We start from the raw sequence: 22,921 nt of genomic DNA, 5'->3' as shown, positions 1-22,921 counted from the left end.
AGTATTTTACACTGGTAAATGCAGAAATAAGCCTATTACTTATTAGCGTTGCTCGTTTTATACTCTTCATTCTGGATGAGTGGTTATTCATTCTGCGTTGTACTTGCTTTCGGAGCACAGAATCACAAAGCACAGTCCTCCAGCTCCCAGCTTTTTTGAAGGTGGGCTTATATTGGGTAGATGTGCATTACAGCAATGCTGCTGAGTTTTTATATGAGTGAGCTGCCTGCAGTGGAGGCAGGGGTAATAGAAGCAGAGTGGTCAGAAAGTAGCTATAAGAACACTATGCACAGGCTAAGGAAGACACCTGGGGAGCAGAGACTGGACCTTTTATATCCTATCAAACAGATTCTAAAAATTGTCAAACACCCCTGAAAACTACAAAAAGGGAAGAGGGGGAAGATAGCTCCAGGAAGCAGCAAACTAACAATAACTAAAGTGGTTGAGACACAGGTTTCTCTGACTTAGTTATTCAACCACTCTCCCATCTTATTCCATGATGAATACTGGGATAGATACTGGGATTTCAAGTCCCTCTGCTTTATAGAGAATCTGTGCACCAACCAGCACAATTCAGCTTCAACCTCTATGTTATCACCAGGCTCAATGCTGCCAGTATCCAGAAATTCTTTAGAAAGAAAGCTTAATTTTTACTGGGGGATAAACAGAAAAATGAGGTCTAATAAACAGATAAGGAGTTCTAGGAGCAGAGACAAATCTTGCTTTAGGAAATAGCAGAGGTCCCAAACGAAATAAGTTACACAGTGTCAAGCCCTTTGAATCAGCTACTATAGTTTATATAAATAAATACAAAATTAAAACACTGCATTCATTATTAAATGTGAAACGTTTTGGCTCCATCTAAAATACAGTCCCAACATATCTATATGTGCTTTAAGGACAATATGATAGCAACTTAAGGCTTGTGATATATTTCATAAGGTATTTCTGTGAAGAAAAACAAAAAGTGTAAAATACATGAGGCTTTGGTGTATTATTTCTATTATGTATACCAAAACAATATTGTATATTGCTTGGAAAGCATTTTTAGAATAGAAAGGAAGAAACAATGGAACAGTTGTTGTGCCTTCTGAAATCAGCCATTGTTCTGCTAGATATAACTGCCTCGTGGACTCTGTGACTGTGAAAATTTAGATTTTTGGTGAATATGCTGGCTTGAAGACGTCATCCTCAGCATCCTCCTCAATAGGTTTCATCTTTGATGATGCTCTCATTGAGGGAGAATAACCTGCTAAGTGAACACAAACAGTATATTAGGACTTATATTTTCTCATTTACTGAGGTAGCATTGGTTGACTGCTGCTCTTACATGGTAACTTAGAGAACCACGATTTTATATGGGGTGAAATGTCAAAAATTAAAGCCAATTTTGAAAGTTCTCTGATGGCCATCGGCTGCACTACTTGAATGATCAGAATCTTTCCCAGTTCTGGACAGCAGGAAATTAGAATGCAGGGTTTGTTTCATGTTTGTTTCTAACTAATGCTAACCTTGGTGAGAAACAACCCCACACGCTGTTTTCCTACTGCCCAAAACTACTGCATGAGACAAGGGGATCACTTTTTTAAAAACAATACAGATTTGTAAATGCAAAAAATAAAACAAAACTGAAGCTATAGATGTGAACCTGTAAATTTGCTTTTATTTTTTGACTTTACATTCCCTTTAAGCACTTAGGTTGAAAGCTCTGAACACTATTGTATCAGGGGGTCATCATCTTCCATATATATCAACAGGCCAATTATGTTAATCAGTGTGCATGGTAATTAGAATGTTTCAAGTTAAAATAAATCACTATGTTGGCTTGAGCAAATGAACTGCTGTTGGGATGCCTATTGTAAGGTTACCAGTTCATATAAAAAGTAGGTCACACTTCTATATATTCCAGCTAGGTTGGCTGCACATTTGAATGCTACAATATCAGCACAGCAGCTTGCATAAAGTCCCTGGTTTGCAACTGATCTGATGACCAGTTACTCAATAAGCAACTCCAGATCAAACTCATAAGATCAACATAGAAAGGTATAATGAGGAGGAGGCTTTGTATGACTGCATTTGCACTGACTTTAACTAACAACAGTTAAAGTAGAAACAAACCCTTAAAAGAAAACTATACGTCCCAAACAATGTAGGTTTCTATAAAAAGATATTGCATAAAACAGCTCATATGTAAAATCCTGATTCATGTAAAGAAATCATTTTCATAATAATATACTTTTCTAGTAGTATGTGCCATTGGGTAATCATAAATAGAAAATTGTCATTTAAAAAACAAGGGCCACCCTCTGGGATCGTACGACTCACGGTGCACACAAACAAATCAAACAAACTATACTTGTTAGTTCACATGAGCCAATTAACAGACAGAGTTGTGTCTTCTTCCTGTTACAGTTAGAGTTGTAGTATTTCTATGTGATCTCTGAGGCAACACACAGACCATCACGAAATGGTCGTTCAAGGCAAGAGATGTAAAAGGGCAAGATTTACTTAAATATATATTCCAGTTTGATAAGATTATTTAATATGATATAAACTATTTTGTTGCTTAAGTATTCATTTTGGGGGTATAGTTTTCCTTTAATAAAAAAAAACCCTACCCTACATAGACCCCCCCTCCCTTTTCCTCCCCAGCCTAGCTGCCCCCCCTCTCTTTACTTACCCCTCAATGCAAATTCTGTCCAGCAGAGTTCACAAGCACCATCTTCAGCCGCTTTGGTTATCTTTGGAATGAGATAAATTTTCGTGAGTTTCGCCGCATGCGCAGTTGTCCCGAAACAGAAAATTGCTCCAACTGTGCATGAGCCACTTCGCCGGTCTCATTCCGAAGATTACTGAAGAGAAAAAGATGGCGCCTGTGAACTCCGCTGGACAGAATCTGCATGGAGTGGTAAGTAAAGAGTAAGGGGCATTTGCCAGGGGTAGCAGCTAGGCTGGGGGGGGAGGAGGGAGGGGGTCTATGTAGGGTAGGGGATAGGGGTTTTTTTTTTAAGGGTTTGTTTCTCCTTTAAGCAGCTAGCATTAATCGGGAAAAGAGACATGCAAAGCACAGATTTCAGAAAAGTTAAAGTTATTGGAAAAAGTATTTAATCTAATTTAAAATTTAATAGTCCGTATTGTGATATTGTGGCAATATCCAGCCTGCTTTTCCAGCAGAAATCCTTATACTAGAAAAGTAGCTATCATTTGAAAATGTTTTTTTTCCTAGATTAAATACAAGCTCCTTGAACCTCATATTCATAGGTGTACTGGATATCCAAGTGGTGAGACTCTGTGTCAGGCCACAAATACCAAACTCACTTGAGAATGATTTAGACCCAATTACCATATTTCATACTCAGTAATTATTACGACAGGAAGATCCAGAAAAAAAGGGGTTGAGCACAAAACATGGATTTCATTCCATTTTCAGACCAATGAAAAATTTCCAAAATGTAATCTATTGTGAAAAACATCTTGAGAAACAGGATACCTACATCTGTCATTATTTCTCTCTCATTCTTTGTGATCAGCTCAGCTAAAATCTCCTCACGTAACCTTTTCCCCTTTGCAAAAGGTAATTTAATACTATAGTAGTCTTTTCATTGGAAACATCCAGTTGAATTAAAACGGTAAAGGGGTAGGTAGGGTGTGTCCTTATCCTAGATACCAGGCAGGGTTTTGATGATGAATACGTCTTGAAATGCAATTAAAATATAATGCTTCAAAATTAGCTGAAAAAGAAGAAAGCCTGCAGATTGGCTCAGAATATTAATGTCACCTTCCTACTACAAGCTGATCCTAACATGGACGTCGCCTATAAGTCATTTCAGTAACCTGTTGCTGGTGATTTCATGAACTGGAAAGTAGTAGCTCGGCTTAGAACAGCCAGAACAACAATATGATACCAGGGATATTGCCAAGTCATAAATTCTTACTTTTATCATGCACTCCTTGGCAAAATTTGGAGCAAAATATTTTTAACACAAAGCGTGCACATACACACACACATTGAACATTTTTCCTTTTCTCAGGATCTCAGTTGGACTAAATGGACTCCCACATCATTACCCACTATTTGGCAGTGTTAGTGACAGACACATACCAAGTTAAAAGAAAGGGAGAGACTAGGAACTGCTACTGACAGTCAGTGTGAGCAATCAAACTGCAATAAACATTTTCTTGGACTACATCTCCCCCCTTTTTTTCACAAAGATTGAACCCTAGACAGGTGCGTTCCCCACCCACACCTAGTTCTGGAAAGGAGTTCGATGTAACACATTTATAAATATACCCAGGGAAAGTACAAAAATAAATAAAAGGTTTTAAAGCGTGTCACTAAAAAGGGGCCTCTGACAGCATGGTAAAGACCGATACTTGATTTTCACAAGGTGAATGCTAAATTTCTAACAAAGAGTTGACTAAACTGTGGAATGAATCATGGGGGGCAAAACAATGTCCAGTAAAGAAATTCTTATGGAAAAAAAAAAGTAAAAAGTTGTTAACTGCACAGAGGTATTTCAATACTACATGACCAGAAAGTTCTTCTAATGTTATAACAAGTATTGACTGAAACGTACAGGCTACACAGATGCTATTTATGGCCTCTATCAAGTGCTGTAAATGCTATCATTCGTTTTAACTAAAGTATGGTATGGGATTTATAGTCCATTTTATGGAAAACAGATAGTCCTATAATGTCTTGTTAACTATTAGAAACTAGAACACTTGAGTGCTATGATGTGCATAGAGGGTGTAAATAAAGTACCCTTTATGCCCAAACCAGCTTACAAATAAAAAGCCATCACAGCATAAGGCCGACATTTTTAGACTGTCTGCAGTCGTGATGAGTGCCATTCCGTTTAAGATACATTTATTTCATTTAAACTGTAAATAAGTAAGAATTTAGGAAATAATAGCTCAAAATAAAACTCTAAAATGATCAGTCAATACCTTATGAATGATTCTTTGTTTTTAACACAGAGGTAATCAACAGAAAACAGCATGCGACAAAGGGCCCACTCCATATGCATTATAGAACTCTTGCTGCTTATTTCCTTAATATAAAAGCAGATGGTTAGTTATTTTAATCAAGTAACAAGCATTTTACATATATTACAACTGAGTTGACATTTTAATTTTATGGTTATAGAGATATTTAACAGCAGTTGTGCACAAATCTCAGGAACTATGTATAAATATTCTGGGTGCTTAAGGATTGTGGGAGCTAAAAATCAAATCACGTACATGGAAAATAAAGCTGAGATCTTACAAAGCCTGAACATGTGTCCCTATACAAGCATCAAGGAAAAAAGGCAATGGCACACCAGGCACGATCAAGCAGGGAAAACCCTTGCAGAAATTTATTTGCACACGATGCAACGTTTCGGGGTGGTCCCCTTTGTCAAGCTTGACATCATGTGCAAACAAATAAATTTCTGCAGGGGTTTTCCCTGCTTGATCGTGCCTGGTGTGCCATTGCCTTTTTTCCTTGACCATTGTTCTAGGGGGGTGCCGATCCCCCCAGATATTTGAGCACCCGGCAGAGTTCCTGAAGGCCAGGGTGTGCGAGGTGAATCCCCCCTTTTTCCCTATACAAGCAGACACTGGCTACTCACTCAGCCATCAATGTCTGAGGTAGGATCCTCCTGGCCTGTATATGGGCCTAAAATGATTAAGGGCTTGGCAAAGAATTGCATTGATTCAGGATATTAATGCAGTCAGTATCTGGTGACCGGACTAAATGAGTGGATCTTTCTTTGTGTATGGCCAATTAATATGGGTTTACAATTGAAGTCTGATATTTAAAATGACTATATTTCCTATTCTTATTTATTAAGTAACAATTATATATTTAAAAAAAATAAATAACTTACTACACATAAGCTGCGCCCATCTGCAGAAGCTGATGGGTCAATGACACAGCAAAAGGTAGGGCAAGATATACAATAAAATAAACTGCAGTACAGAACCATACCCACTATTAAAAAATAATCACCCCAGTTATAAACAGTAATGCCCCTAGTCTGTCCAAATTTCCATCTAGAAATATCACCCTTTTTCAAATCTGATCTACCTGAATATTAGATGGTTAAATATGTGCAAACAGCATACTATACGGCTTTAGATGTTCTTAGAGCACACCCCTGTTGGGTACAGAGTTAATCAGACCTAGTAACTAGATATATCTTAAAATCTGTGATTTATAATGACATTTTGAACTAATGGGATCTACCATACTAGCTGACTTATCTCATCTGCAGTTTATTATGTAAGCACTTGGCAGAGTAATGCAAACACATGAATATCAGATTTGCCCAAGAGGCTAATTTGGGTACTTTGAGGGCTGCATTTTAAGCAGCCCAAAAATGAGTTGCCAAAAAGACCAAAGCAGCCTAAATAGCCTAAGAAGTGCTTATACAGGCCACTATCATCGGACAACAAGCATTTTACAGACAATTTACAGTCTATAGAGTGATGCTCTGTGCACATTAGTGCTGTGCCTTCAGCTACTAAAAAACATGATCCGTGAAGTAGCCCCGTATTATTTTTTCCTTTCCAGTTTTAACAAGTCATAAACCTGTAGAGTGTTTACATAAACATTCCTCTACAGATTAAAACTTATAGGTAAAACAATTTGGTTCATTTTTCTTATGTGAACGATAGAACTCAAAATCAAAAAGATACCGGATGTGTTAGTTCAGTTGTTCAGTCCAATCTGATTTCAATTTCCAAAGCACTCTAGAGTAGCCTGTAGCATACATCATGTTTTTATTACAAAATGCATTCGGTAAAGTTTTACTGAAATCTGTGCTAGTGGGAGGGTTTCCAGCTCATGCCTTCAATTATAAAACAAACACTTATCCCTGCTTCATACGAACTGTTTATATTTATGATTATATAAAACATGGACAGGTATAAAATCAATTTAATAGAGTGCTACTTACGCTGTGATGAGGTAGTAGAGGTTCCTCTCAGAAAGTTCTGCAAGCCATCTTCATTGTCATTTGTGCTGGCCAAGCTGTTTCTCATCTCCATTACAGACAGCTGGGAGCAGAGACTAGGCTGTGTGTCTAGCTTTCTCTTCTGTACAGATGTGAAACAAAACAAATTCCATCTTAGTTCATATGTCTTCGAGAATGTTTCTTCTTCTTTTATCTCGCTATGGGATGCATGGTTACCCCTTCATAACAGCTTAGCATGACCAATTTATAAAAGTTAAATGAAATGTTAACCTTTTGGACAATAGTAAGCGCAATTAACAGCCCGTGTCATAAAAAACATTTTTTAAAATGTATCTTTTTTATTTTTATTGGTTGGGAAGATTGAGCTAATCTGGTCAAATATATGCAAATGAAGCAGCAGAGAAAGGGCATGTGCAGTGCAGATTCAGTCCTGAACTTCCTTATTCCGCAGCCTGCATATCTTTACAGTTAGTGTATTGTCGATCCCAGAGAGAGAGAAGAGAGCTGAGAGAGCTTGAGCAGCGCTGATCCATGGCTTCTTTGGTGTGTATTTTTATATCTTTACAAGGAAACATTTAAAATAATAAAGATAATTTAGTTATGACTTGGACTACTGTCTGAAAGGCGAACATCCCCTTTAATGCATTTATTTTAACATTAGACTTTACTGTAATACCTTTTAAACTCGTCACATCCTTCTTTCTAAAGATAAATTCAGAATGTCTACATAATAGTTCTGTCAGTGTGTTGTAATGTAGTCAATGGCTGAACAGTTTCCAAGGGGCACCCAGTGCATTCCCAACTGTTAAACATCAGACAATAGCAATTACAGGCCAATCAGGCCCTTCAATTTTGGCAGAAGCATTAATGTTTTAATTAAATAGCCAACGAGAAAGCCTATCAAACCATAGTTGGGGGAAGATTGGCAGTTTTAACCAATTAAAAGTGGGTGGCATTATAATCTGAGAAGACTACGTTGATTCTGTCCAGTATCCTCATATTTTACAACAGGAGGTAGTTTATTTATTATAAAAGTTTCCAAGGGTCGCATGTCACAAATGACATCACTATGCAATGATTATAACCAATGACATCACTAAGCACCATTTATAACGATAGAATTTACAGGAACAAACTTGGAATATTGGATGGCACTTCTGGAAAGGGCTTTATTGTAGCAGGCTGCTGGTCAAACACCATAGCCAGGTCTGGACTGAGAATCAAAATAGGCCCTGTCACATTTCAGGTATACAGAGGCCCAAAAAGCCCCTCACCAGCCCAATTAATATTGACTTTCTACGACAACATACAGCAGCCCCTCTGGCATTTGCCAGAACCCACAGATTGCCAGTCCGGGCCTGACCACAGCCTATGATTAAGGGAGATAATCCCGAAACGCGTTAGGTGTTTGACTAGCAGCCTCCTACAATAAAGCCTTTTCCAGAAGTTCCGTCCAATATTCCAAGTTTGTTACTATTAAACAGTGGGGACACTGAGGACTGAGCACCTGGGTGAAGGAATTATGGGGAGCCAGAGCGATCTTTTACAGTTGTGTTTTACTGGAAGTGATTAGAATTTACAGGATATTTTACAGGATATTCATGGCTCGTTTATTACATGCAAATACGTTATGAAGAACTATAATAACAATTGCAAGCTTTTTCAACTGGAAAGTGCTTAGCCCACCAACTTTCTTTAAAGGAAAACTATACCCCCAAAATGAATACTTAAGCAACAGATAGTTTATATCAAATTGAATGACATATTAAAGAATCTTACCAAACTGGAATATATATTTACATAAATATTGCCCTTTTACATCTCTTGCCTTGAACCACCATTTCGTGACTCTATCTGTGCTGCCTCAGAGATCACCTGACCAGAAATACTACAACACTAACTGTAACAGGAAGAAGTGAGGAAGCAAAAGGCAGAACTCTGTCTGTTAATTGGCTCATGTGACCGAACATGTATGGTTTGTATGTGTACACAGTGAATCTTATGATCTCAGGGGGCGGCCCTTATTTTTTAAAATGGCAATTTTCTATTTATGATTACCCAATGGCACATACTACTAAAAAAGTATATTATTATGATTATGGTTCATTTACATGAAGCAGGGTTTTACACATGAGCTTTTTTACTCAGTATCTTTTAATAGAGACCTACATTGTTTGGGGGGGTATAGTTTTCCTTTAAAAAGAAAAATGGCTATGAAGACTGCTGTGTTGTTTCCCTAAAGGCCATATACTAAACTTTAACCCAGGAAAGGTAACCCCCGCCAACACCACTAAAAATGACACCAGAAAAGTAGTAATTTGTTCAAAGCTTAATATTTGTATTTACGGGAAAAAAATGATCTTAAATATTGCGTGGACCCATTTCTTGCCCCCTAGCACAAGGAAATGACGACAGGAATTTGCAAATACTATAAGAAATTACTCTTACCTTTCCCAGTGTGGGATCATTGAGCGAGTATAGTTTGGTTGTAATGTCTTTACCAATCAAATATTTAAAGATCTCATAAAGAAAAGGTTCTGATTCTAAAAAATAGGTTAGCCTTTCTCGAGACCAGCACAAAAACACACAGTTGTCATCGGCTGTGATAGTGACCTAATAAAACAAAAGGTACAAATATTAACAATAAAACCATTCTCTTTTATGGTTTCATATTAATAGCCAGTTTAAAATTAATGAGAAACGGTTATTTTATGGTTGATCACATGAAAACTTAGATCAGATTCAGTTCCAGTTTCCCCCTAGACTTCAATAGAGTTTTTATGTGATAAACAGGGAGATACGTTTTTCTCATTGAATTTTCTCTGGCTCTATGGGACAATCTGCAATTGAATAAGGAAATAATCTTTCCTCATAAAATCGAATATGGTCTTAGATTTGTGCACAACTTTATATAATACTAAGGTAAGAATGAACAAAAGTGGAGCTCGCCCAATATTGGAGTCAACAGTTATGTTTAGTTAAGAAAATTTTCTGTCACTATTTTTTTTTTTATCCTAACAATAATAAATTGTTATTACATGATGCCATACATTTTTAGCACTGATAGCATATTTTGCTTGGGCGTGAGGAAGGGAATGTCTGATGGCATGTATTTTGCCTTATGTTCTGAAAGATATAGGCGGTAACTTATCACTGAAATTATTGAGCTTTGGGAGTCTAATGTTTATCTTAATCTGGACTAAATTCACAGTACATATTCTTCATTAATGGCTATATTTCATCACATAAACAAAGCTGCACAAATAATCATTTTTCTCCCCACTCTAAGTGAATAACTATGTACCTTAGCATTTTACACATATGCCCTTTGGTATAAAAGAAGGGAGTGATATTTCATATGGGTTTGTTAATGAAAACTGCATCTGCCACCCTCGTGGCATAATTTGTCTGACTGATATCTTTATCAATAAAGTAATTTTTCCGGAATAAGCTAACTGATGTATAATAAATGCATTCAATAAATAACTTAGATTTGATTCTACAACTAACTGACAGAATAGAACAGATTTGCTGCCCAGAATGTTCATTCCAAGCTGATAAACAATGCTCAAAATGAACACATTCATTCTCATGAAAAATGCTACAGAAGTTGATAAATATTGAAGCCTTTAATCACGAATACTGGCTTAGAGGTGAAACTGTCTCTGTGAATTTTACTAAGTAGCTATAGTATAGATACAGAATATTTAAAGATAAAACCTCTCTTGCTTAGTTGCAGGTTTTCATTAATTTGCCCAAGTAAAGTATTGGGATATACAGCGAAATGTGCACATATGTGCAGCTTATATTAAGGTTGTTTTAGCAGGGGCATTATCCATTAATAAATTCAAGAAATGGCTATGGCAGATGAGGAGTAAGTCACTCAAATGTTGATCATTTTAATGGGTCCTTTTCAATTGTAGTCAAATGGAAGGTCCTTGTCAAGTATTTGACCAGCCATGCTGCTGTTTTCCCAATGACAGGTTGAGGACTACTTAAGGTACTTACCACCAGAGCCAGGTCAAAAGGAAAAGGCAACCAAGGTGAACCCCCTGTTATTAACCCCAGCTGCCAGGACAGGTACATACCCAGGGGCCTAGTGCCCCCCCAACCATTACACCTTAGTAATCAAACTGATTATATTGTACAGGTCCTTAAAAGTAAAAAACGAATGGGCCTTTTCTCTTATGTTTTTTTTTTAAGTTTTTATTTATGCTTAAACAATAACAACATGAAAAAAAACAGGTTAGGTGAGAAGGAAGAGAAGACTAGGACAAAGAGAAGTAAGACTTAGTAAACATATGCGAGTCATATCTATTTATACAGACTGGGCAGTCAGCCCCAAACTGCATTAACCTTAGATGGGCATCCTCTAGACAAATAAACCAATTTTTGTTTAGGTAACACATCATTAATTGTTTTTTTCCAGAGGGTGAATGCTGGAGCGATGTGGATTTCCAAGTCAACAATATTGCTTTCTTTACAAAGAACAATAGCTGGAGGTAACAGCTGGCCGCTGATGTGACGAAAGACCCAAATCCTCCAGAACGCAGAGTAAACATACTTTCAGACATAGGCTATTGGGGAGGGCCATTTTCTCATTAATGTACCTCAGAACCTCTGACCAAAAGTGCCGGATGACTGAGCATTCCCAGAAGACATGAAGGAAAGTGCCCATCGTTAGGTTGCACTTGCGACATCTCTTACGGTTTTTAGTGGGCACCATTTACCCTCAAAAAAATACACACAGGGGAAGAGAAAAGCTCCAAGGGAAGGTGGCAAGCATTTATGCACTATGGGCTAGACCATCACTCATTTTATGATGCACTACAGCAATCTCCCTTCCCCTGCCAGCCCATGATATTAAGCAGTTACAGTATTTATTGCAAGTGGAGATATGGGCTGAGTGATGCCACCCTAGTAGCAACAGTGGGGGCTCTAGGACCCAAGGCGCATATCTGAGATAACAGTGAAACAGACCATTCTTTTCTAAGTGTAAAGGTCCCCATAGGCGTAAAAAATTTCTGATCGATTTCAGTGCAATCCAACCAATCCGTCAAATTATTGTGAGGTTGGTGGGAATTGACCGATCGTGCATCTTACAATTTTTTGTCCGACATCTGAAAACGGATCGGCCAGGTTAAAAAAATGTTATCGGTCCCTGGGCAATCAATCTATGTTTGCAGGGCCAAGCAGGCAGCTTCCCTCAGTTTTCCTGGCAATATCGCTTGAAATGGTTAGTTGATGGACAAATCGTACATTTGAACGATTGTTTCAAAATAATTGTGGTCTCACGATCACAAAAAGATCTTTTAAAAGTCTTTACATCTATGGCCAGCTTAATGCAATTTCTAAGGAACAACTCTGCAAGATGACATTTTTGCTATAGGACTGTGCTTAAAACAGATATCCGTTTTTTCAGTAATATTGTATTCATTTTTTATTTCAGGGTTCCAATAGCATTTTAAACAAGTCCCTACATGTAGTAGATATCTAACATATCTAGAATTAATACAAATACAATCTATTGGTGTCAGTCTGCAGCAGAAAAAGACAAATATATATCTCACAACTCAAGGAATTACCTGAAATGTTTCCCCACGATTCATTTCTGTTGATCGAAATTCAGGAGAATCAATGTAAGCATTCGCAGAAATTGTATGCAGAAAATGGCCTCGGTAGGACACCTTCATTCTGGAGATATTCATACGCGGACCAGATAACAGATATGTTACTGTACAATGTGAGCACTAAATACCAACATCGTGTATAGCAAACATCTGGAGCAAAATTATGATGTTACATGTATTAAATGTAAAACCTGACTAATCACTGAAATAATGTACTTTATTATTAAGATGATTCAATAGAATAGAGATCAGTTCTATGCAGTGCTCCGTTCTAAACACTTATACACCACACAGCAGAACATACTTTCCTTTAATAATTAAAGGTAAATAATTTTCACATAAAAATCAAATTAAGCTCCCAGAAAAAACCTTAGTGTGTTTCTAGAGTATTAGCAAACATCTCATTGGCTGCTGTGGGTGACTAGACCTGGGTAAACATTGTGCTTTTTATTAGTTACAAAAGTGTTGGCCTAATGGTCCACAATACTGGCTGTGGCAATCCATCTGTACATGTAAGTTTGAGGCTGCAGCTATATGGTGCCCCTATGTGGATGGCACAGACATTGGCTGTTGTTGAGCTAAAACAGGCACTATCTGTTTTAGCTACTGCTACTGAATGGGAGGAGTATGATGAGTTATGCTGCATTTTAAGGTGACAGGTGCCCCTTGCATTTTTAGAGCTGAAATCCACTCCGTGTGCCTGCAACTGGGCCGATGCATTGGATCTGTGTGCATGCAGAGGAAAAGGCTGATGCCAGCTGAAAATCAGCCACCTCTGGCAAAGAAACCCAGGAAAGAACCCGTTCTAATATTAAATATAATAGTAACAAAATACAAAAGTAGCAAGATAATATAGGAAAAGTTTTGAAAAATAAGGTGGCGAAAATCAATGGTGTTCTCTTTTCATTCTATACACGTCCCTCTGTGACACGACTTGATCACAGCATGGGAGCTAGAATGAAAGCCCTCTACATACAAAATGATAAGATAAAGCAATCACTCAGTGCTTCTGATAAAGCGGCACATAACTGCAAATAAAATTAGGCCAGGCATGGCATGTGTTCTATGGAATGAAGTGGCTTTCAAAATCAACATTTAGCTGCAGCATTTAGTGTGATTTTTTTTTTTATTTGCCCTTCAAATAAAAGTAATTTCTAACAGTGAGGGGGATATTTTGTCTACCTATTTTTTATTGCCTCCATTCTAGTAGTTATAGTTACACTTTTTTCTAAGCCACTGCTTTTACATTTTCTCTTTCAGTGCATTTGTAAGGTCACAGAGAGTAGTCACAGCCATGGATCCCCAAGGAATGAGGCTTTCACTCGACTCCTCTGTGAGAATTCTGACTTGGCAGTAACATTATTCCTTTGTTTTGGGCAATCACCCCTTGATTGACCTTGAAATCCAGGCAAAGCATCCTTATACCAATAAATTTCTAAATCTGTCACTGTAACTATTTTATCAATAAAAATATACTTTTTAATTTGTAAGAGATTTGCCTTGATTTCCTCACATGTAATATTAACAACTGAAATGAACACAAGAGGCTCTGTAAATGCATGACCTTGAGGGACTGGTGATAGAAGTTTTTTTTATCTATTTCAGGTATGGGATCCATTATCCAGAAACCCAATATCAAAAAGCTCCAAATTACAGAAAGGCCATATCCAATAGACGCCATTTTACCCAAATGATTTCCATTTTCTTTGTAATAATAAAACAGTAGCTTGTACTTGATCCCAACTAAGATATAATTAATCCTTATTGGAAGCAAAATCAGCCTGTTGGATTTATTTAATGTTTACATGATTTTCTAGTAGTCTTAAGGTATGAAGATCCAAATTACAGAAATCCACAGGTCCCAAGCATTCTGGATAACAGGTCCCTTACTAGTACTGCAAACTGTAAGTGGTTTGTCCTTTTGCATTATTTTAAGGTTAATAAGACAGCAACATGTGGAGCAAGATGGCTGTGTGTACAACCCCTGCCGACTATTTCAGTGTGATCTAATCATATTTGGTTGTTTTGGTCGGAATATTGGTCTCTTGTATCCTCTTATCCACCAGCAGGAGTTGACTGTTCCCGCACCTTTATCATGTTTCCCATGCTGCAGTGCTGCTTGGGTATTCATGTGAGCAAATCACATAGTATGATCATACTGTGCGTAAATGTGTGCCTAGATTACATGCCAGTATTCATTTTAACTAAGAATAGAAAATTGGATCTGATGAGAATAGGTCCATGTGTTGTCAGTATTAGATGCACTGGTGTGTCTGTCTCTTCAGTTTGACTTGCTTTGTAATTTTTATTGTTATTCTCCTGACCACAAATTAAATGAAAGCTTATTTTGCATACAACAATACAATATATGAAGAAGACTCCATATTTGCTAGTGGTTGAACTGTAAAATAAATTGACAACCTATCTTGCACTGGACACATTAGCACAGTAATAAGCTACATACAACACAAGCTATTATCTTAGGAGTAGAAAAGAATAACAATTTAATAATTAAGCATAGTTTAAAAACCCCAAGAAAAAAACAAAACTTACATTCCTTTAAGTAATATACTTAAACGATCGTCAACAGATGTTTTATCTTCTACTGCATATGTCTGGCCTTTTGCTAAGGTTTTAATTTCACAAAACTGCCCAGTAAGTCGATTGAATAGCTCTGGAGATACGTGGAGAGGTTCAAACATCCGGTGATAGATACCTTTCAATTCCTTTTTAATTTTGATCTGTTAATAAAGCAAATATTGCATGTCACTGAAAGACACATTGAAAAGATTTTAGTATAAACATGAGGTCGGAATCATATCATAACCCTTCATTTTAAAGGGTAAAATGTAAGGCTTAGAATTTTAACAATGCTTGGTTAGTTTCAGGATCCTTCCAAGAGGGGTAATTATTTCATTCGCTGGATGCAAGGGAAAACAACACTATGGGTCACAAAATCATGCCCCTTAGTACAAGCACTTGTGTCCAGCACATACCTGCACTCTTGTGCTGATTAATGAATAATGCAATAAGTCAATAACCCCTGCCTGACCCTATTGAAACACAGGTCCATGAACTTTAAAACCTGCACCTTTGGGTGCTCAGCATGGAATAGGGTGCACCATTGTCCTTTGCATGTGTTTGTTGCACTTTGCACCCTTCCCCAGAGGTAGTAAATGAGTCCTAAGTTTTCTAATAAAAATATTGAATGGATTGCTGTTTGTTAGCCCTAAAGTAAGCACAAGCCAAATCACTTGTGCCAAGTGCTTTTTCAAAAAACATTTCATATACATAGTATATATATATATATATATATATATATATATATACACACACACACACACACACACACACACACACACACACACACACACACACACACACACACACACACATATAAAAGGTAGTGTAGAGGCCAGCACAACTCGTCAGGAGGTCATATTTGCCTGGGTGCAAAAAAGCCCAAAAATTAAGTAGTGAAATAAAGAAGCTTGCACTCACAGGACTTATCAAAATCAAAAAAGGTGTTTATTTGGATCAAAAAACGACTAACGTTTCGGCTCACACTCAAGCCTTTCTCAAAGACTTTGAGAAAGGCTTGAGTGTGAGCCGAAACGTTAGTCGTTTCTTTATTTCACTATATATATATATATATATCTCACACACACACACTTTATTTGTATTCAGAGAACAATATCACTGACATCAGAAATTAGTTTACCAGAATAAAAACATTTACTTGCAGGTACGGTTGTATCTAAATGCAAATCCAAAATTAAAATGCTTAAAGGGCCATAGTTTTACATCTTGGGTACCTGGCTAACCTTATATTGAAGCAGAGTACCATTTCCCCTTCTGTTACTAATTTTTCTGTGAAAACGATTAAGAAAAATCACACTCAATTTTTTGCTCTTCTGGACACAATCAAAACAAATCAAGCTTTCACTGAGAAGCCTCTGTATTAGCAACTCCCCTCAATTCCTCCAGCTGCAGCCTGTTAGGCTGTAAGATAAGGAGTACCTCATTAAATAGAATATAGAATAGCTTCTAGGCGGACTACTGATTTGTTTTAATTGTGCTCAGAACTCGAAATACAAGTGTGACTTTACTTGCAATTCTAGGTTTTATCCTGCAAGAAGTAACACAAACCATAAATATGTCCTAATTAATACAATAAGGAAAAAGTATGTTCAGCACAGGCCCTATTCATCAAGGCCATGTTGAAAATTGGTCATACTGCCAGATACATACAATGTATCTGCAAAGGTCTCACGGTGTATAAGTGTTGGGCAACAAAGACGTTTTTTTTTTTAAATCTGTGATGAACCCTGTGCCAGATTCTTATTACAGTTAATAGAAGCAGAACACTCACATTGGATTTGAAGATATACTTGATATTTTCTGTATCCCTTCAAATGAAATTTCAGCTAGAGGGCTAACTGCTCACTCAACTGATAAAATTTGGCCAGATAAGTGGATGTCCAATCGATCTGCAAAGTTAGGAGCCCATGCTGATCCTAGTTGATCAGTAACACACTCTGATGGGGATCATGGTCCAACTTAGTTTTCCATTGTGCCCTTTTTATTGTGACAACATAACCAACCAAACTGTTTGCTAGAGTGACCCACACCTGAACCAGTGACCGTAAAGTCTGCATAGAAATAACTAGCTTATGTGTGACTTGCTGTGTTCACTTCTTCAAAAATCAAACGGAGCAATTCCCATTTTTCAAGCTTAATACATTTCAAGCAACCTTAAATCAAAAAGTAGAGCAATTTTTTACACCATATCCCATTGGGATACAACAGTAATTTAATTTTGACGGGAGAGGAACATAAGGACACTGAAGTAAAACTGCATGTTTCTTTTCTGATCCAAACATGCAAGATGAAATATTCATTTTAACGCCATGGCACAAAACCTCAGTGTTACATATAACTCAAATACTGCCCTTGGTCCAACCTGTCTATTAAATATCTATGCCACTCTGTTTAATCACTGCACTCTTACTTTTATTAATAGCTATGTGTGGATTCCATGTGACATTCATAGTCATTTGTTGATAAAGCAGTTATAAAATAATAAAGTCACAGTTCATCTGACTTTGTGGGCTGTGCATTATGCAAATCAATACGCACAAAAATTGTTTTTTAATTATTTTAGAAATTAAAATCTTTCGAGTGAGATCTGATCAAATAATTTCTTCCCAAGGGCAACAGAGCAAACAAATGAAACAGCTGAACCCATCAAACAGTGCCTTTCCCTTTTAATAAAAGCACATAATATTAGATCACAACTAGACCACTTTTCTGCATATCCTGGTACATAAAATATATATTTTATGATTTAGTTGATCTTTAAGATTGCTAAATCTGCTTTTGCTTATTCACAGGAGAAAACATTTTTAGCAATACCTTCTGTCACAGCAGGAAGCTCCTCTGCCTGTCCATAGTAAGGATACTGTGAAACCCTGCTGGAAATTGCACTGGGAGAGCATGAAATTGCCAGTAATAAAGGAAATATCAGCTAAATGAAAACTGCATAAAGCTTTGAAGTATGTATAAAACATATTTTTATACCTTTACGTGTTTTTACACTTTGCAGCAAGTACATCAATATTGGCTGTAGAACCGAAACAGGCACTAATTTCAGCTCTCTAGGCAGGTTACTTTGTAATTGCCATGGTCTAATTATATGTTGGTATTTTTGCCTTGTTTGCATAATCCTTTGGGAAAATGACCAAGTTGATAAAATTCAAGTATACCGTATGCTACAATGTTTGGGAAAAATAAACACTTTCCTCGTTTTATCCTACCTCTTTTACCTAAGAATTTAAGGGGTATTTTGCCAAGCATCTATCATAATTACACATTGATAAATATACATTAGTAAATGAATATGGATCTTTATATCACATAACTAGCGGCTTAACAATAAAGGGAGGAGACCCCATGAGAGCAGGAGGTCCCCAGATGTATAGGTTTGGATGCAATCATGGGTCTCCTCTGTTTAAAGGGGGCAACAATAATTTTGCTTGGGTCCCAGGAAAGTTAATGCATATCACACCAGTGTGCCGCATGTCTGGAGAGCACTAGGGGGGATGCAGGTCAAAAAAAAGAATGGGGAATACTCTTTGACGTGATAAACTGAAAAGCCACCGATGGTTTAAGTCTGCAAAACTGCTATTGGCTTTCTGATAAAAAGCAAGATCAGCCCCCTGGTGTATCTGTCGAACATCCCGATCCTTCATGTTCATGCGTGGAGTGGCACCTGGCAGTTGTATCTGCACTATAATGCACACGCATAAGAGTTTCGTTTCAGGAAAGGTATTAAACATGATAACGGGAAGCCCTGATGGCCTTTCTGCATACGGCTGTAGTACATCGAAGAGAATACAATAGCATTTGACTTTTCCATTTACAAATTTATTTTGTAAATGTTTTGACTGAAATTAATTCTCATATAAACAAAAAAATTGTTGAATCACATTTTCCAAGCATGGAGATATCACTTTTTTGAGCAATGCAGATGATTTTGCAACTAAAAGAACACGAGCAAAGGTGGTCCCAGCAATCCTGTAATACTGGAAAGAGTGTCTTCTACCATCAAGCAATAAAGCACTAGAACTCCGCAGAAAAGGAAACTGCATTATTGTAATTATCTTTTGTCCAGACAGACATGTTATATTGTACATCCATGACAAAGCCATGGATTCTATGATCTGTGGCACTTAAAGGGCTAAATATATTAGAATTATAGAAATAAACAAAAGAAAAGAACACAAGGCAACCATTTGTTGGCTTGCTTAGTTAGTTGGTTACTTAAGCCCTACTCTGAGGTCTAACATCTCTTGGTTTGCTTACCATCTTTTCAACATGTTCAAGGACCGCTTAAAATTATTGCCCTGTACTGTGTAAAAATGTAAAAGAGATGTCAGTCTTACTTTCATATACATTGTACATATCAGTCCCCGGCCCAGTGGAGATTACAGTCCATACAATACACATATGCACTATGATCAGTACGAGGAGGGCATGAGAAAATGAATTAATTCTGGTCCACTAATGAAACTGAATGAATATATCATTGTCATAATTATGCATCTATGGATTTGTAACATGATAAATCAGTTTTAATATGATAAATCATAATGTTCTCATTTGTTGCACAGTGCTTTAAAGAAAAGGGAAAGTAATGTCAAAAATGTACAGTAAGATCTCTTACTTTTGAAAGTTGTGTCTGTTCATCCTCACCTACAGATTAGCTATTTCTTGAATCTGTACAAAGAAACCATCCCATGTGCCTTTAGCACAAAGCTAATGTCAGATGTTTTCTTTGCAGGTGGAGAGAAGACAATGTGCACCCCTCTGCTCTGCCATGTCTCTGTATGGACAGACATGGTGTTGGCCTGTGTGCAGACACATTGAGCAGATATTGGCAAGAAAAGCATAGTTCAGTGTTTTTTTAATGATATTTGCTCCGTATGTATCTAAACACATGGAGGAGCGGTGAGAAATGCACTGGATACTCTCCGCCTGCAGAGAAAATGTGGGCAGAGAGAAGCCAAGGGTTGCACCTTGTCCAACATTAGCGTAGCCCACTGAATTGTACAGAGATTATTTGCTGTGTAAATTTATATAAACTGCAGTCATTTTTTGAGGCATACACACAATATTTTACCAGTACAGGGTAAAAGCACACTATATTTAACAAAAATAAAACACTTTTTCTTTGCTATTTGTTTATGGTTAGGAAGCCTGGATTCAGTACATCTATATGAAGCTGCAGGGTTAGTGGAGAAAATTAGCCTTCCTTTTTAACAGGATACAATAATAAAAGAAGTGTAAATGATGCCGATTTTTTTCCAGCTTCACACAAGCTACAGTTCAATAAGAATTAAAAACATAGAATGTCCTAATAATCGACAGAACAGTAAAATGTCTAAAACAGTAATAATTCAAATTGCAGCTGAAACAAGTACAGTAATAATACAAATTGCTGTCACATTCTATTAAAGTTAATACTGTATATTTTCACTGATGCCATATACTTTGGCATCACAAATGGAAGAAAAAAGAATTCTCTGTTTCCAAAAGATGGGTGATTGAAAACATTACAGCTCTTATAAAATGGCAATAGCTAGAACCGTCTCCAATTTCATGAAGAAAATTAAGGCATGAAACATTGTGCCTACAAGATTTAACAAGATAATGTTACAGAATTGAAAATCTAGACAATATTGGGTTTAGTAAAGGGATTCTGTTCCTACCTGCTTGGGTCTGTTGGTAATATTACTTACTGTACATATAATGAATGTATTTTAGAGCAGCTACTGGACATGAAGCAAAGTACAGAGGGAAAGCCTACAGTGAAACGCGCGTCAGCAAAACTCCTAATCTATTCTTTTAAAACTTAGTATAACAATTGATTTTAAATCTATACTGCTTACAAATAGATACACAGCGCCAATTTAACCCAGGATTTTATGTGCCTTATTCATTTAACTCATCAATCTTCTTTTACTCTAAAGGTAGCCATAGATGCACAGATATCGTAGGAAACAAATCTTCATATGATATTCGTGCGTGTATTGCGGGAGACAAGCTGACCAATATCAGCAGAAGACTTGGATATTAGTTGGCTCCTTGATTGGCCCAGATGGAAAATTTTAATCGGGCACCTTTGAAGGCACCCGAACATCGCTCACTTTTAGTGCTGAATCGTCAGATACAGGTAGAATTCTATTGTTTCTATCTGTATATCTGATGATTCAGCTCTACTCGTGTGTATTGAAACGAATGATCTTTCTTGGAAAGATCTTTTCCAAGAAAGATCTTAATTATTATGTCTATGGCCACCTTAAGGTAACATGGATTTGTGGCCTTTCAGGGAAGCTAGTTTCTTATCTCAGATAGGCAAGGTAAATTATATGACCACAGTCCTTGGTGTTCTGCATTCTCATTATTTGTGGTGTCTCAGGGTTAGATAGAAACAAACTGAGTTAGTAGAAATCGGGACATCTCAATCCTCTGTCTATGGGACAGCTCCACCCTTTGTCTATTTTCCTTTACCTGATTTTTATTCTGATGAATTTTTGAGCACATTTTTTTAAAATATTTTTAATATATTTTAGTATACAATTAATTTATATAGCACTGTCACTTTAAAAATCACATAAGTGTTAATTAATTTATATATATAAACCAATGACTTGCAGTTAATATGAACTGTTGTGATTAACTTAGATACACATGATAATGAATTAATTAAACATTGATTTGGCGAGGACAGAGCACAATCACTTTACACTTTGGAATAGAAGTTGGGAAATTGTGGGTACTTTAGTTCCGATTATTTTGAACTAGCTGCACTGAAAATATTTGAGTCTGTAAGGGAATTTTCTTATTATTGGACTAGAGAGGGAAATGATACAAGATATATAATTGAAGTACAGGTATGAGATCCATTACCTGGAAACCTGGATTTTTTACCAGTTCCATCAAATTTCCCTTTAAATGCTATACAGTACACTGTCATTGCCAGCAAACCCTTTTGCACATCACCCATGGACTAGACTGTACTGCAAACTTTTATTCAACATAATACTCACTGGTCTTTTTTTATACACGAGATATACAAAATGCATGAAGTTGATACTAAGGAAGGTAGCATTCCATATCATTATGTCCAAAGCACATCGGAAGAGAACTGCCCAAATTATGAAGAAAGTGCAACCTGTAAAAAAGAAAGAAATATAAAATGATAGTGTTTGGCTCATTATTTACTTGCAGAAAGTACACACACACAGTTAGGAGAAATAATGGCCCTAGAAGAATGTCTATTGTTCATGTACCTATACAAGAACTATGTGTTCTTTGCTTCAAGGGAATTAAATGAGGCTATTAATATGGAGGCAAAAAAGTTTGGCATGTCTTGCTGAGGCAAAATGTACAAGGTAATAGAAAGGCGAGCGCGCTCTGTATTGAAAATGACCCATTTTAATAAAACAAATCCCTCGAGTTTCACTTAGCTTAAACAGCTTTTCAAATAGCTATAGTTCTGTAAATTCTGCTGCTGTCTGCAGATTTAAGTTTAGAAATGGGCAGTTGTGTTTAAAGTCTTGCGCTATTACTTTATCAAAAGCCAAAAGTTTACAATTTAAAAGTTTTCAACTGTCCTATACTCCAATAACAGGACAAAACTGTAAACATACCTTTCTCTAATTCATTTCTTCATGCCATCTCCATGAATTATTTGGAATTGGCATTCTTCATTAAATAATTCCCAAGGATGGATTGACCTAACTGGAAATTTCCAGGTGGCCCATA

General features: G+C 36.9%; 1 protein-coding gene across 4 annotated transcripts in view; it reads right to left on the bottom strand.

The window, feature by feature from the left end:
• Window positions 1-775: 775 nt before the first annotated feature.
• The window catches only part of bves.L (blood vessel epicardial substance L homeolog), a 35,996-nt gene continuing 13,850 nt past the window's right edge, over window positions 776-22,921 (bottom strand). The window contains exons 3-9 of one of the 4 annotated variants that reach the window (XM_018261697.2): window positions 22,204-22,328; window positions 15,146-15,333; window positions 12,548-12,656; window positions 9,411-9,575; window positions 6,945-7,083; window positions 4,951-5,054; window positions 776-1,249 (exon numbers count right to left, since the gene is read on the bottom strand). In XM_018261697.2, the coding sequence (XP_018117186.1) occupies window positions 4,987-5,054; window positions 6,945-7,083; window positions 9,411-9,575; window positions 12,548-12,656; window positions 15,146-15,333; window positions 22,204-22,328 (794 nt within the window). In that variant the 3' untranslated portion in view covers window positions 776-1,249; window positions 4,951-4,986. 4 annotated transcript variants of the gene reach the window in all.

The sequence above is a fragment of the Xenopus laevis genome, chromosome 5L (genome assembly GCF_017654675.1).
Source record: "Xenopus laevis strain J_2021 chromosome 5L, Xenopus_laevis_v10.1, whole genome shotgun sequence".
Lineage (NCBI taxonomy): Eukaryota > Metazoa > Chordata > Amphibia > Anura > Pipidae > Xenopus > Xenopus laevis.
This window is presented reverse-complemented; position numbering and strand designations above follow the sequence as displayed.